General features: G+C 46.9%; 1 protein-coding gene across 2 annotated transcripts in view; it reads left to right on the top strand.

The window, feature by feature from the left end:
- SLC25A25 (solute carrier family 25 member 25) overlaps positions 1 to 5,782 on the top strand; it is a 55,766-nt gene extending 49,984 nt beyond the window's left edge. For both annotated transcript variants that reach the window (XM_032233355.1, XM_032233356.1), the window contains exons 6-10: positions 1,641 to 1,793; positions 2,401 to 2,508; positions 3,017 to 3,184; positions 3,396 to 3,546; positions 4,916 to 5,782. In XM_032233355.1, the coding sequence (XP_032089246.1) occupies positions 1,641 to 1,793; positions 2,401 to 2,508; positions 3,017 to 3,184; positions 3,396 to 3,546; positions 4,916 to 5,100 (765 nt within the window). In that variant the 3' untranslated portion in view covers positions 5,101 to 5,782. The remainder of the gene's footprint in view (positions 1 to 1,640; positions 1,794 to 2,400; positions 2,509 to 3,016; positions 3,185 to 3,395; positions 3,547 to 4,915) is intronic.
- The last annotated feature ends 8,872 nt before the right edge of the window (positions 5,783 to 14,654 follow it).

A 14,654-nucleotide genomic window follows, 5' to 3' on the forward strand; every position in this document is an offset into this window, starting at 1 on the left:
AATGGCCAAAAATTGGCAGCCACCGCCGACTTCAGAAGCAAAGGAAACCAATATGAAAGTTCAAACATGTGACACCCAGCCGAAGTTCTTGGAAATTTGCCTTTTGCATAAGAATCGTCCTTACATCATTCTGGTCATGCTTCGGCTCCCAAAGTACTGCACGTCCCTATAAAGTTGGCAAGCCTAGACCTATGTCACCGCGTTGCTGAATGACCTTTCGGCCTTTACGGGTCCGGCCTTGGCAGGACAGCTCTTGGTGGGGCGCGAGATGACTCATGACTTGGTGGCACTGTTTTCCCTGTTGGCACGATCAAAGGACAGCAGAGTTCTTTGTTGCGTGTCAAACGAGGACTTTGGACTTTGCGTGGAAGCGGCCCAAGCTGTCCATCCACACTTATTTTTTATCAAATTTGGTGTGGGTTTAGCTGCTGTACCAAAGTTCATGTTTTCTTTGGATCTTGTTTTCCCCTAAAGCTTCTACTTTTTAAAAATGGCATGGAATGGAATAGAATAAAATAGAAAATGGAATGGAATATGGAATTGGAACGGAATGGAATAGAATAGAATAGAATAGAAAATGGAATATGGAATGGAATGGAATAGAGAATTGAATATGGAATGGAATAGAATAGAGAATTGAATATGGAATATGGAATGGAATGGAATATGGAATGGAATTGGAATTGGAATGGAATATGGAATGGAATAGAATAGAAATTAGAATAGAATAAGGAATAGAATAGAATAGGAAATAGGATAGTATAGAATAGAGAATTCAATATGGAATATGGAATGGAATAGAAAATTGAATGGAATATGGAAGAGCCAAGGTGGCGCAGTGGTTAAATGCAGCACTGCAGGCTACTGCTAGATCAGCAGGTCAGCAGTTCAAATCTCACCGGCTCAGGGTTGACTCAGCCTTCCATCCTTCCGAGGTGGGTAAAATGAGGACCCAGATTGTTGGGGGCAATATGCTGACTCTCTGTAAACCGCTTAGAGAGGCCTGAAAGGCCTATGAAGCGGTATATAAGTCTACTGCTATTGCTATTGCTATTGCTATTGCTATTGGAATGGAAAATGGAATAGAATAGAACAGAATAGAGAATTCAATATGGAATATGGAATGGAATTGGAATGGAAAATGGAATGGAATGGAATAGAATAGAAATTAGAATAGAATAGAATAAGGAATATAATAGGATAGGAAATAGAATAGAATAGAATAGAATTCTTTATTTGGCCAAGTATGATTGGACACATAAAGAATTTGTCTTTAGTACATATGCTCTCAGTGTACATAAGGAGAATAAAATACATTCATCAAGAATAAAAAGATACAATAGTGATAGTCAAGGTTACTAATAAGCAATCAAATCCTACTAGGAAACAAATGAAACAACATAAATTGTAAAGATACAAGCAACATGGTTATAGTCATAAGTAGGGAGAGAAAAGTACTAGGAAGAAAGAGAAGAAGAATAGTAATAAGTCTTAGTAGATTATTTGACAGTGTTGTGGGAATTACCTCCTTGGACCAGTTTAAAGCAAATTGAACTGGTAGCTTGGTGTGTCGGTGAGAAAAACTGCCAGAAATGCATCAACGGGTCTCCGCCTCAACCCAAAATTGTCTCTTTTCTCAGGTCCATGCTTCTCGCAGCAACAACATGTGCATTGTCGGAGGGTTTTCTCAGATGATCAGAGAAGGTGGCCCCAGGTCCCTTTGGCGTGGCAACGGCATCAACGTCTTGAAGATCGCCCCGGAATCGGCTATCAAATTCATGGCTTATGAACAGGTAAAAGCATCAAGGACCACCACCACCACCACCACCCGACTCCGGGGTGATTTGTGCATTTCCATTTTGGAGGCCATTGAGGGAGGGAGAAGGAAGCAATTGACAGCAAGGGCACTTACACTTATATTCTGCTTCACGGTGCTTCAAAGCCCTCTCTAAGTGGTTTACAGAGTCAGCCTCTTGTCCCCCAACAATCCGGGTCCTCATTTGACCCACCTCAGAAAGGTTGGAAGGCTGAATCCACCTTGAGCCGGTCAGGATCGAACTGCTGGCAGTGGGCAGAGTTAGCCTGCGATTCTGCATTCTAACCACTGTGCCACCACAGCAGGTGGATGGATGGATAGATGGATAGCAATAGCACAGACATATAACCCTTCACAGTGCTTTACAGCTCTCTAAGCAGTTTACAGAGTCAGCAATCTAGGTCCTCATTTTACCGACCTCAGAAGGCTGAGTCAACAACCTTGAGCCTGGTGAGATTCAAACTGCCAAATTGCAGTCAGCCAGCAGTCAGCAGAAATAGCCTGCAGTACTGCACTCTAACCACTGCGCCACCGTGGTTTATGTAGACTTCTCCAGGCTAAGCATGGAACACCTTTCTCTGCAGATCAAACGTTTCATCGCAACAGACCAAGAGGTCTTGAGGATTCACGAGAGGCTGGTGGCCGGTTCATTGGCTGGAGCCATTGCACAGAGCAGCATTTACCCCATGGAGGTGAGTTGCCTTCTCTTCTTTGCCTCTCCTGGGCACGGTTTCAAACTTGGCTGGAGGTTGAAGATCTGAAGAAGCTGACCCCCCGATCTGCTGCCATCTTGATCCGAGGTCTCCACACTTGGCAACTTTTAAGACTTGTGGACTTCAACTTCCCAAAATTCCTCAGCCGGTTGAGGAATTCTGGGAGTTGAAGTCCACAAGTCTTGAAGATCCCAAGTTTGGAAACCCCTGACCTTAGATGGACAGCATTGTTGATCATGCTGTGAAAAATAACAGAGACTAGAAGACTGGAGGGTGGGAGGCAGATTGGGGAAGATGGTTTGAGGACATTCAACCTTCCCTCTTGACGTTCTCCAGGGCTTTCTTCATCAGAGATATTGGTGCACCTCTACCTCTCCCTTGCTCTTCCTTGGCAGTGAAATCTTCTGTGCATCCGTCCCAGAGGTGGTGGTGTTCCCTGTCTCCCTCCTGCCTAGATTTCTCACAACTCTTCCTCTCGTTGGCGTAGGTTCTGAAAACCCGGATGGCCCTGCGTAAAACTGGGCAGTACACAGGGATGCTGGACTGTGCGAAGAACATCCTTGCCAAAGAAGGACTAGGTGCTTTCTACAAGGGCTACGTTCCCAACATGCTGGGGATCATTCCGTATGCTGGGATTGACCTGGCCGTTTACGAGGTAAGCCATGTGGCTCTTCTCTCTGGCAAGGAACAGAGGTTCTTGAGATGGTGGTTGGTGGCCCTCAAAACCCCCAAACAGAAGGCCTAGCGGTCTTCGGCTCCAGCTTCTCTCTGAAACCTTAACCGCTCCGTGCCAAATGGCATTTGCTCAAGTTCAAGGTTCTTGAACCAAGTTGGCTCTCCGTTGACTGTTGATGGTTTCCTTCTAGACGTTGAAAAACAGCTGGTTGCAACATTACGCCGTGAACAGTGCAGATCCAGGGGTCTTCGTCCTGTTGGCCTGTGGTACCATGTCAAGCACTTGTGGGCAATTGGCCAGCTACCCCCTTGCTTTGGTACGGACACGAATGCAAGCTCAAGGTAAGATAACACCCCAGTGTTCTGACCTAGGCCTCACCCAAAAGCACGAAGCAGATTCCTGGTCCCGACAAAACCTTTGTTATTAAATGAATGTGAATTCCTCCCATTCACATTCAGCGGAGGTCTTTCAAAGGAGTATTTATGACCACAGACCTTATCTTGCTTGGAAAGCTGCCAGGCAAATATTTTCAAAATGAGGTGCTGTGCGAGGAAAGGCTGGGCACAGAGTCTCTGAGATTCACGGACAGATCTTCACACTCCTGAAACAAATGAACAAATTTCCTCCTGCAAAGTCCCCTCCCCTTTCGTTCCTCTTTTATTTCCTCTGGGAGGGGACATTCATCGTCCACCTGTGGCCTTACTCCCAAGTCGACCCCTGTTCTTTAGCTGTTCCCTTTGTCTGCTCATGCACACACTGGGAACAGGCTTCAGCTGTTCTTCTGCCTCACTGATCCCCGACTCCGAAGGCAGCTGATAACTGTCAGACAGCCCTGGCCCCCTCTCTGCATCTGACACAGAGCCTTCCCCAGACTCCAGGACTGGCCCAGGTTCCTCCCCAACCTCTTCACTGCCAGCTCCGCAAGCACAGTTTTCGATACATTGGAATATGTGTTCCAAATAGGTCTTCCCTGGTTGTAGAAATATGGCATATCAATGAGGAAGAAGGCCACAAAATTCATTTCTCATGCCATTCGTAGTTGGTTTGTGCGTCTTAGAGAGTAAGATATTAAATCACGGAATCATGGGTATGGAAGGGACCTTGGAGGTCTTCTAGACCAAGCCAGAATGCCTAGACCAGGGCTCAGCAACCCGTGGCTCTGGAGCCGCATGTGGCTCTTTCATCCCTCTGATGCGGCTCCCTGTCGCCGGTTGGCTGCACAATTGATAGGGCTTTCACTTAGGACAGATAGAGGAAAAAGGACGCTAGGAGGAGACTCTATGGTGGGGGAACTGGACTTCCAGTTGGCAGAGGAAAAAGGATGCCGCGCTAGGAGGAGACTATGGTGGGGAAAGCGGACTTCCGATCGGCTCCAGAATTGAATGTGGGGCTTCCAGTGAGGACTTTTGTGGCTCTTTGAGTGTTTAAGGTTGCCGACCCCTGCCTTAGACCATCCCACACAAATCGGTGTTCAGGAATAGACTGGACCAATGGACCATGACTTCTTGTCTTCCTGTCGCAATCAGGAAATGGTCCCTTAGTTCAAGTTTGCATTTCCCTCCATATGCTGTACTCGTTGTTGGTACCCATAGGAGCTATGGAGAATAGAATCATAGGTCAGGTTGGAGGACTTTCTCCTAGTCCAACTCAGAATCCTCAGATCAACCCAGGATCTCAACCCCGTTGACCGTCTCCTGTCTTCCCTTTCAGCCTCCATCGAAGGTGCCCCGGAAGTCACCATGAGGAGCCTCTTCAAACACATCCTGAAGACCGAAGGCGCCTTTGGGCTCTACCGGGGCCTGGCCCCCAATTTCATGAAGGTGATCCCCGCTGTGAGCATCAGCTACGTGGTCTACGAGAACTTGAAGATGACTCTGGGGGTGCAGTCGCGATGACCACCAAGTGGCCTCTCGTGGACTCCTTTGGCTGAGCCTCAGAGCGACAGCTCTTGGGCGGAATGGCCGTTTCATTCTGTGAATGGGTTGAAGACACTAATGAGTTGTGTGAACCAAGCTGTGATAACTCCCAGGCCCAGAGGGGACTGGGGGGAAAGAGGGGTGGGGTGGGGCTTTTATCTTTGTCTTGCTGTCAGAAGCACCAGGGCGGGGGAATGAAGGACCAAACTAGGAAACCCCCCCACCCCACCCCTCCTCTCTATCCTTTGGCTAGGAGACCATCCCAAGTTGCTTCTAAAGGAGCCAAAGACTTGGGACAATCACTTTCCCCCCAATCCGCTTCAGAGCGGGACGATAGATCCATCCTCCCCTCTCTGTTTTTCTTGTTGGGGCCGCCCGCGTCTCCCGCCCACGGCTTCGGTTCCCCAAATAAGACCTGGATAAGGTAGAAATGGCTAAGAGCCAAACCCCCCCCCCCCAATATCTTTGCTGTTTACATCACATTCTGCTGGGTGAGAGCGATTTACATTACAATCCTGACACTGCAATGTATATTTTTTTAATTTAAAACAAAAAAACCAGGTTGGAGGGATGAGGAATGTTACTTTTATCTCCTCCTCCTCTTCCTCCTCCTCCTCATCCTCGTCGTCCTCCTTCTCCTCCTCCCCTCTTCCTCCTCCTTCTCCTCCCTCTCTTCCTCCTCCTCCTCCTTCTCCCTCCTCTTCTTCCTCCATATTCTCCTCCTCTTCCTGCTCCTTTTCCTCCTTCCCCCCCAAAAAAGCTGGACAGGCAGAGCGAAAGAGGGCGGCAATTTATTTTTTTTGCCAGCCTGCAAAAATGAGATGCACTTAATTTTGGAAGGCCCCCTGTCAAGGCGTGTCTTCGCTGCTGATTATCAGGGGGGGATACAAAATCTCTGCTTCCTGTTGCAACCTTTCTCTCTTCCCTCCCCCCCTTTTGGCTCCCGAGGAGCATCGTTTTTGGAAACTCTTGAACCGCGTGGCTCTCCGTCTTTAGTTCCTTCCAGAGACGGATGCCAACACTTTGGGTTAGGGTGTAGGAGAGTGGGTTACAGCCTTTGGTGGGGGGGATGTTTAGGGGTAACAAGTAGCTTTTTGCTACAGGGAGCAAAAAAGGGGTTAGTTTGATAATGGAGCAGCACATTGTCTTAGTGGGGGGGGGTGGAAAAAATTGAGCTGCCTTGTTTTATCTCCTTTTTCTGCGAGGTCCTTCTCCCAAGGGAAAAAGGGAAAATTGTAGCAGCCGTATTTATGACTTTCCTGAGGGGCTGTTTAGCCCTCCTGGGGAGATGGGGGGGGACGGGGAATGACAATTCTCTGAATTTTTTTCGGAGGCCAGCCCCTCTCATTTCATTTCTTGTTTTTACTGCTTAGAAACGTATTTATTTTGTATTTATTTGGAAGGCGGAGCCGCGCCTACCCATCTATTTTTATAGATTTTCGTTTGCCACAGAGTTTGTTTGCTCGTGTCCTTCGTCTCCTGTTATTTTTGTAGAGGTTCTCTGTATTTATGTTCTGAATTAAAAACAAACAAATGTTTATTTTGCACGTTGAAACTTGGAATTCCCCCTCCCCCTGCCCCCAGAGGAAGAAGGAAGAAGAAATGGAGGCAATCGCCTCACCGAAAGGGCGCCGGCAAAGTTTGCCTTTCAGTGAGCGAGCGCTGCCCGTTTTATGTTTGAACCACTGACAGGAGGGAAAAATGTTGAGCAGATGAGGAGGAAAAGGGATGGTGACGGTGGAGAGAATCTTGTTTTCACTTGCACGAGAGTTTCAGATCTGCCTCCTCCTTAACCTTCCTCGGGGATTGGGGCTGGTGGATGACCTAACCGCGCGCGTTTTGGGTTGCGTTGATGTTTTTCTTCTTCGATAATGCAAAGGGCTGGTTGGACTCTAGAGGGAGATCTCAGGGACCACCCAAAAAACAAGCAAACACATCACCACGAGGTGCCAGTTTCGTTAACGCACGGAAGAAGGTGGGAAGCTGCTGCTGGGAAGGCCGCCGGGTGCCCCAACCGAAGGTGCCTCTTCCCAAATTCACCAAACCTTCGCAAGGAGAAGCTGCGATCTCGAAGCAGCAATGCCCCCTGATGTCCTTCACCCATCCGGTCTCAGCTGCTCTGTGTTCCGAAAGACTAATTTGATGGGTAGTTGTGGCAGCATTCAGCGTCTCTCTTTTCTCCGTCCTTTGTGTTGGGACCATCCGCACGCTCATCTTCACTTCACCACAGTGAAGCACAGTGTCTGTCCAGATCAGTAATAATGACAGTGTCGTGTCCTCCCCCCCCTCCCCTTGTTCTTCTCACGAGTTGTCGTGTTTGTCTAGGCAACTCTTTCTTTCCTTACCATTGGTGGCCTGGAGATAGTATTCGGAACATGCAAATCAATGCAAAATTAACCGCCTCGGGAGCTGTAACTCGGGTGTACGAAGAGCAGAAAAAAATAAATAAATCCAGAAGTCTTTGATGGTAGGGAACAGTTTGCTAATAAAGGTTTATCATGCTAATATTTCTCCGGCTTCGGGTTGTCTTCGTTTGTTTTTTTCAGGTGGACCAACACACAGGTGAAATATTACTGGTTGTAAAAAAAAAAATGCTTTAAAAAGTTTTTTAAAAAGTTCTGATGATCAGCTGTGCGACAAATCAGCTGTGCCACACGATCGTCGGAACTTTTTAAAAAACTTTTTAAAGCATTTTTTTTTAAACTACCGGTTTGTAAGAACGGGTAGTTAAAAAATGCTTAAAAAATGTTCCAACGAACAGCTGTGCAACAATTACCTTATTTTTCAGAGTATGAGACGGACCTTTTTCCCTCAAAAGAGGCTGAAAATCTGGGTGCGTCTTATATACTGAATACAGCATTTTTTGCCTCCTGAAACCCCACCCCCTTCACCAAAATGGCCGTGCATAGCTTTTAGGAGGCTTTCAGAGTGCTCCTGGGTGTTGGGAAGGGCAGAAATGAGTGAAAAATGGGCCAGCCCCCAAGAGCATTCTATAAGCCTCCTAAAAGCTATCCATGCCCTTTTTTTGACAAAACATGGACCCGTTTTCACAAAAAACGGGCTGTTTTTTGCTTATTTTTGGCTCCACCCCCAGCCTCCCAAGAGCACTTTACAAGCCTCCTAAAGTCTATCCATGCCCCTCCCTTTAAAAAAAAAAAAAAACAGGGCATTTTTGGGAGGTTTGCAAAAACAAAATTGCCTCTTCAACTCTCTTTGGAGAGTTACAAACCAATGAAGTGAACTAATGATCTGCAAACTCCACTCCCCTATCGCTTCTCTTATTTCCTCTGGGAGGGGCCATTCATTGTCCATCTGTGGCCTTACTCCCAAGTTGACCCTTGTTCCTTAACTGTTCCCTTCATCTGGTAACTCTGCCTATGCACACACTGGGAACAGGCTCCAGCTGTTCTTCTGCCTCACTGATTTTCGACTCTGAAGGCAGCTGATAACTGTCAGACCGCCCTGGCCCCCTCTCTGCGTCTGACACAGAGCCTTCCCCAGACTCCAGGACTGGCCCATGTTCCTCCCCAACCTCCTCACTGTCTGAATCTGCCGCTAGCTCCACTGGCCTCTGGCGGGCCACAACACCAACTTCAAGGTGTGGCTTCTGACTACTCCATGGCCATTTCTAAGCTCAAGCACCATTAGATCAATGTGTCCATTGGGAATTAAATGTGTTTTTTTTGGGGGGGGAAGCTTGTTCAAAATACATGGGACTGCACTGTTGATCTTGTATAAGAGACCTCTCCTAAGACCACCTTAGAAGAAACCCCTACGGCCTCTTCTAAGAAGTCTCGCATGCAAACGCTAATTCATCGTCTAGGGGACTACAGAAAGGTCATTCTCCATAAAACATGTCCCTGTTAAAAGCAAGTTTATTTGAACTAGAAATGATGCAGGACAGCAATTCAGCCATAAATCTTCCCTTCAGGTCATGGCCCTTGTTTGGAGCACCTGCTGCCGCTTGGACTCAGGTGTTGTCTTTCTGGAAGAGGTGCTTACATTTAACCAGTCTCCTCTATTAGATGTATGGACAGCTGCTAGCACAGGTTTGATGAACACGGAATGTTCAAACAAGCATTGATTTGGAAAACGCAATCGGAGGTGGTAGCATCTAGACCAGTGATGGCAAACCTTTTCGGCACCAAGTGTCCAAGCTAGAAATGTGTGTGGATGCGTGCCTGTGTGCATGCTTGAGCACTGGAAAACCGAAGACCAGTTGCCCGTTGCTCACATGTCTGGTTTTTGCCCAGTTTTCGGGGCATTTTTGGGTTGTTTTCAAGCCATTTTTGGGGAGTTTGCCCGGAAAATGGCCCCCGAAACAGCTTGTTTTGGGGCTGTTTTCAGGGCCATTTTCAGGGAGTTTTGGGGGGAGTTTTTGTCCTGGAAAATGGCCCAAAATGGTCCAAAAACCAGCTTGTTTTTGACCCGTTGTCAGGCCTTTTGGGGGGCATTTGTGGCCCAGAAAATGGCCCCCAAAACAGCTTGTTTTTGGGCTGTTTTCAGGGCCATTTTTCAAGCCATTTTCAGGGAGTTTTGGGGGTAGTTTTTGTCCTGGAAATGGCCCCAAAACAGCTTGTTTTTGACCCGTTGTCAGGCCTTTTGGGGGGCATTTGTGGCCAAGAAAAAGGCCCCCTAAAACAGCTTGTTTTCGGACCATTTTCAGGCCTCTTTTCAGGCCTCTTTTCAGGGTGTTTTTGGCCTGGAAAAAAAGGGCCCAAATGGCCCAAAAACCAGCTTGTTTTTTGACCGTTTTCCAGTACTCCAGTGCCCACCAGGCCAGCTGACTGGCGCACCTGTGCACACTGGAAACTTGAACAGCAGCTCGCCATCACGGATCTAGACAATGGAAACTTTAAGCAAACCCAACCTTGGTTAGGACTTGTTTGGGTGACCCCCAAGAGTTCCAAGGCTCTGAGCTAGGCTTAAAAACTGAAAAATATCCAGCCCTTCTCTTAAGGAAAGGGCAAATATTTTCTGGAAAGTCAGAATACGGTTGGCCGGATGGACAGTCTCCAAAAGTTCATCCCTTCTCAAGATGCCTTTAGAAGAAACGATCATTTTAGGACGCTTCAGATTTGCCATGCTGGTGGTTCTCCACAGAGGGTGACCGTTCTGGTCTGCTTCTTTCCACATCATAACTTTCTAAAAGCAGGAAGGACCTCAAAAGGGCGTCCTCCTCCTTTGGCATGGGTGAGGCTGGAGCAGCTGTGGGTGCCGAATGCCAGGAATGGAAGCCCATTCATTGTTGAAGTCCCCAGGAATGAAGGATGATACGATTCACAAAGCCGTCTTGAAAGGCATCTACGTAGCTCATCCAGGAGGGGGAGACTTTGGCCAAGAGTTTGGCATCTTGTACAGTACATGCAGCTCTTTCCAGAGTTGGTGAAATCTCTTCTTGACTCAAAACGCCAGTAGCGGCGTTTAAGTTGCATGATGAGTTTAGGAATTCAAGGCAAAGGTAGACTCTTCTCAACCGGGGATAACTCAAAAGTAGAATAACAGAGTTGGAAGGGTTGTCTAGTCCCGTGACCCGACAAATGCGCGCACAACAAAAGCGCGGTGACGAAACCGCGGCGAGAAAACCGTGATGTCATAAACGCACCCACAACAACGCGCCGACAAAAGTGCCCCCACAAAAGCGCAATTTAAGTTAGGGTTAGGGTTATGGTTATGGTTATTAGGTTGTTATTACATATTTGTTGAAGGCACGCTTTTGAAGGCACACTTTTGTCGGCGTGCTTCTGCGCTCATTCATCGGCGCGATTTTGACCTTGCGGTTTTCTCGCCGCGGTTTCGGCAGGAAAATCTACACCACTTCAGACAAGTGGCTATCCAACATTTTGGGTCACCTCTGGCAGCAAGTTGAGGCTGATCAAATTGGCAACTCCACAACTGGCAAGGAAAAGGGCCTTTGTTTTTTTACAGCAGCAGTCACCAACTGGTTGTCCGTGGACCATTAGTGGTCTGTGAGAAAATTTTTCGTGGTCCTCAGAGAGATTTTTGCACCTTTTATATTGCACTAAATCAGGGATCCTCAAACTACGGCCCGCCAAAACAATTATTCCCACTCGTTGACGGGATGGGGTCCTTCAGGCACTTAGCTTGGCTGCCTGTTTAGCAGCAGTCACCAACTGGTAGTCCGTGGACCATTAGTGGTCTGTGAGAAAACTACGGCCCGCCAAAGCAATTACTCCCACTCGCTGACGGGATTTGATTTGATTTGATTTGATTACATTTATATGCCGCCCTTTTCCCCAAGGGGACTCAGGGCGGCTCACAATGGGATGGGGTTCTTTAGGCACTTAGCTTGGCTGCCTGTTTAGTAGCTCCAGCCCTTCCCTCCCTCCCTCCCTGGGAGTCCAGGCACTTCAGTGAGGGGTGCACGGAACTTCGGCCAGGCTCCTCAAAAGACAGAGTTTGCTGGGGGCCAATTTAGCACCCGGGCTGGCTACAAGACAAAAATTGATTCTTGGCCGTATTTGAGATTCCTAGCTGCAATGGGCAGCAAAGCTAGGGTTCACCCCGGGCGCTTCTCTCCACTGACAGGCAGCTAAACTAAGTGCCTGAAGGACCCCATCTCGTCACTAATTCATATGAGTGGTCCATGAGATTTAAAATTATGACTTTAGTGGTCCCTGAGGTCTGAAAGGTTGGTGACCTCTGCTTTACAGGCCAAATTCTCTTGAGGTCCATCTTTAAGTCTGAGGCTAAACGTGATGCAAATTCCGTGTGGATTGAAAGGACAGGAGGTGACCTATTTCATTGGTGGCTTCTCGTCTGCCGAGTGTGGGGAGAGAGAGAGAGAGAGAGAGGAGTTGGTGTGCAAATATTTGGCTCTTGAGGCGTGTAGATTTCCCTTAGGTGAACTTCTTGTGAAAGAAGTGCACTGTGTTGAAAAGTAGGCAACTTTGGCTGAAGGAGGAAAGTTTCCGCCTAACATGATTTTAGGACGGCGGCTGTACAAGGGCTTCAAGCCAAGAGTTGTGTCTCTGAAGGGTAGTAAGAAATTGGTCAGTCCTTCAAGAAAACATTATGTATAAAGATAGATCTGCCAAATGTTGGAAGTGTAATCAACCACTGGGTCCATAATATCATATGTGGTGGACTTGCCCAAAAGCTAAAAGTATTGGACAAAAATACACACCTGGTTGGAAAAAATGATAAAGCAGCATATAGACCTGAAAACAGAGATATATTTTGTTGGGCGTGCTACTTGAAAAACACGAAAAAAAAAAAGACTATATATTTGGTTTTACATATACTAACTGCAGCCAGAATTGTAACTGCACAATGGAAATACTATGAGACTCCATGAAGAAAATGCGCAGAAATGGATAGACTAACGTTTACTGTTAAGGATAAAGAAGAAACTGAATATTTTTTGATGTGGCATGTATTTTATCAACGGTTAGACAATAGAAACAGACGTTAGAAAGGAGGAGATATAAAAAGAGGAAATGTTAATGTGGAGAGAATTTGATGATGAAGATGTTATGTATTACTGCAATTATATTAATATATAGTTATATTATTAACAGTATTGTGACATATATAATAACAAGTATGTGGATTAAAGATAAAAGTTCCCCTCGCACATGCATGCTAGTCGTTCCCGACTCTAGGGGGCGGTGCTCATCTCCATTTCAAAGCCGAAGAGCCAGCGCTGTCCGAAGATGTCTCCCTGATCATGTGGCCGGCATGACTAAACACCAAAGGCACACGGAACAAAGGCGCATGTTCCCTTCCCACCAAAGGTGTTTCCTATTTTTTACAATAGAATCCCTTATGCCACCAGACTCAGGATTTTGGGCTTGGACAATCTGGAATTGCGCCGCCTGCGGTCGGACCTAAGCATAGTACACAAAATTATCTGCTACAACGTCCTACTTGTCAACGACTTCTTCAGCTTCAACCGCAATAACACATGGGCAAACAATCGATACAAACTCAAGGTCAACCGCTCCAACCTCGATTGCGGAAAATACGATTTCAGCAACAGAGTGGTCAACGCCTGGAATGCTCCACCTGACTCCGTTGTTACATCCTCAAACCCCCCAAACTTCAATCTCAAACTGTCTACTATGGACCTCACCCCATTCCTAAGAGGTCGGTAAAGAGGGGGCATGCATAATTGCACCAGCGTGCCTACCGTCCCTGTCCTACTCTCCCCATTTATCTGTATTCATTTCCTTTGTTCATATCCATGTTCATACTTATACCTGCTATCTTGTACATGTTGAGAGCCGAGGTGGCGCAGTGGTTAGAGTGCAGCACTGCAGGCTACTTCAGCTGACTGCAGTTTAGCAGTTCGGCTGTTCAAATCTCATCGGCTCAAGGTTGACTCAGCCTTCCATCCTTCTGAGGTGGGTAAAATGAGGACCCGGATTGTTGGGGGCAATATGCTGACTCTCTGTAAACCGCTTAGAGAGGGCTGAAAGCCCTATGAAGCGGTATATAAGTCTAACTGCTATTGCTATTGCTATGTTTGACCAGCTACTAAATAAATAAATATCGGCACCACTTCCTGGGGAGCCCTGGCACAAGATCAATCAACATGGCGCACACTGATCCACCAAGGGTTCCAGACATCTGAAGACAGAAGGACCACCGTAGCACAAGAAAAGCGAGCACTCCGCCAAGCCAGAGTTGCAAATGCTGCGACAATGGTGCCCACCCATACCTGCCCAATATATGGCACAATGTTTCATGCCCATAAACATTCCGGCCACCTGCGGACACATTCTGGACAGCCCACAACCTATTAGATGTCAAGATGTCCTCTTCAAACATAATGGACGAACATCGAGGAAGTCTGGATGGTCCATCACCCTCCAATTAAAAACTGGCCCCTTTTTCGACTCTGTGTTTTGAGAAAAATGTTATTGGGAGTCAGATCTGCCTTTTTTTTTAAAGTTGCCAAGATTTTTTAAATATTTTATTTTTATTTTTAAAACCAACAAAAACAAAACAACACATACAAAAAACACTTTCCTCGATTTCATCAAGCGTGTCGTTTGGTTACAAACTTTTGTGCATCAGTTTTTGCAATTAGAAGGTCACTGATTATCCATCAAACATAACTAAATACATCATTATCATTGAGCATTATGTGTTCAGGTTACTGCTAATATTAATCATCCATAGAGTATACAATACTTATAGTGTGGCATATTCAACTCAGAAATAGTTTTCCAATGATGATGTAATGAATAATTGATACATACATGTTGTGGCCCAGCAGGAGCCATTGGAGCTGCCACCAGACTCCGACAGTGAGGGGCCCTATGAGTTGGCTCTGGAGGATGTGGAGGACCCTGGACAGGGTTCCGACTCCAAGCAGGGCACAGAGAGGCTGGTTGGCCACCAGGAGGCACCTGAGCCTAGGACCAGTGGGGAGGAGATAAGGGAGAGTGAGCCGGACGCCAGCAGTGAGTTGTTCCTGGATGCCTGGCACCGAAAAGCTAATAGGCGTAAGGAACAGTTGCGCAATTACAGGAGGTAATTGCACTCAGCTGGTGATCATTAGGCTC

The sequence above is a fragment of the Thamnophis elegans genome, chromosome 16, assembly GCF_009769535.1.
Source record: "Thamnophis elegans isolate rThaEle1 chromosome 16, rThaEle1.pri, whole genome shotgun sequence".
NCBI lineage: Eukaryota > Metazoa > Chordata > Lepidosauria > Squamata > Colubridae > Thamnophis > Thamnophis elegans.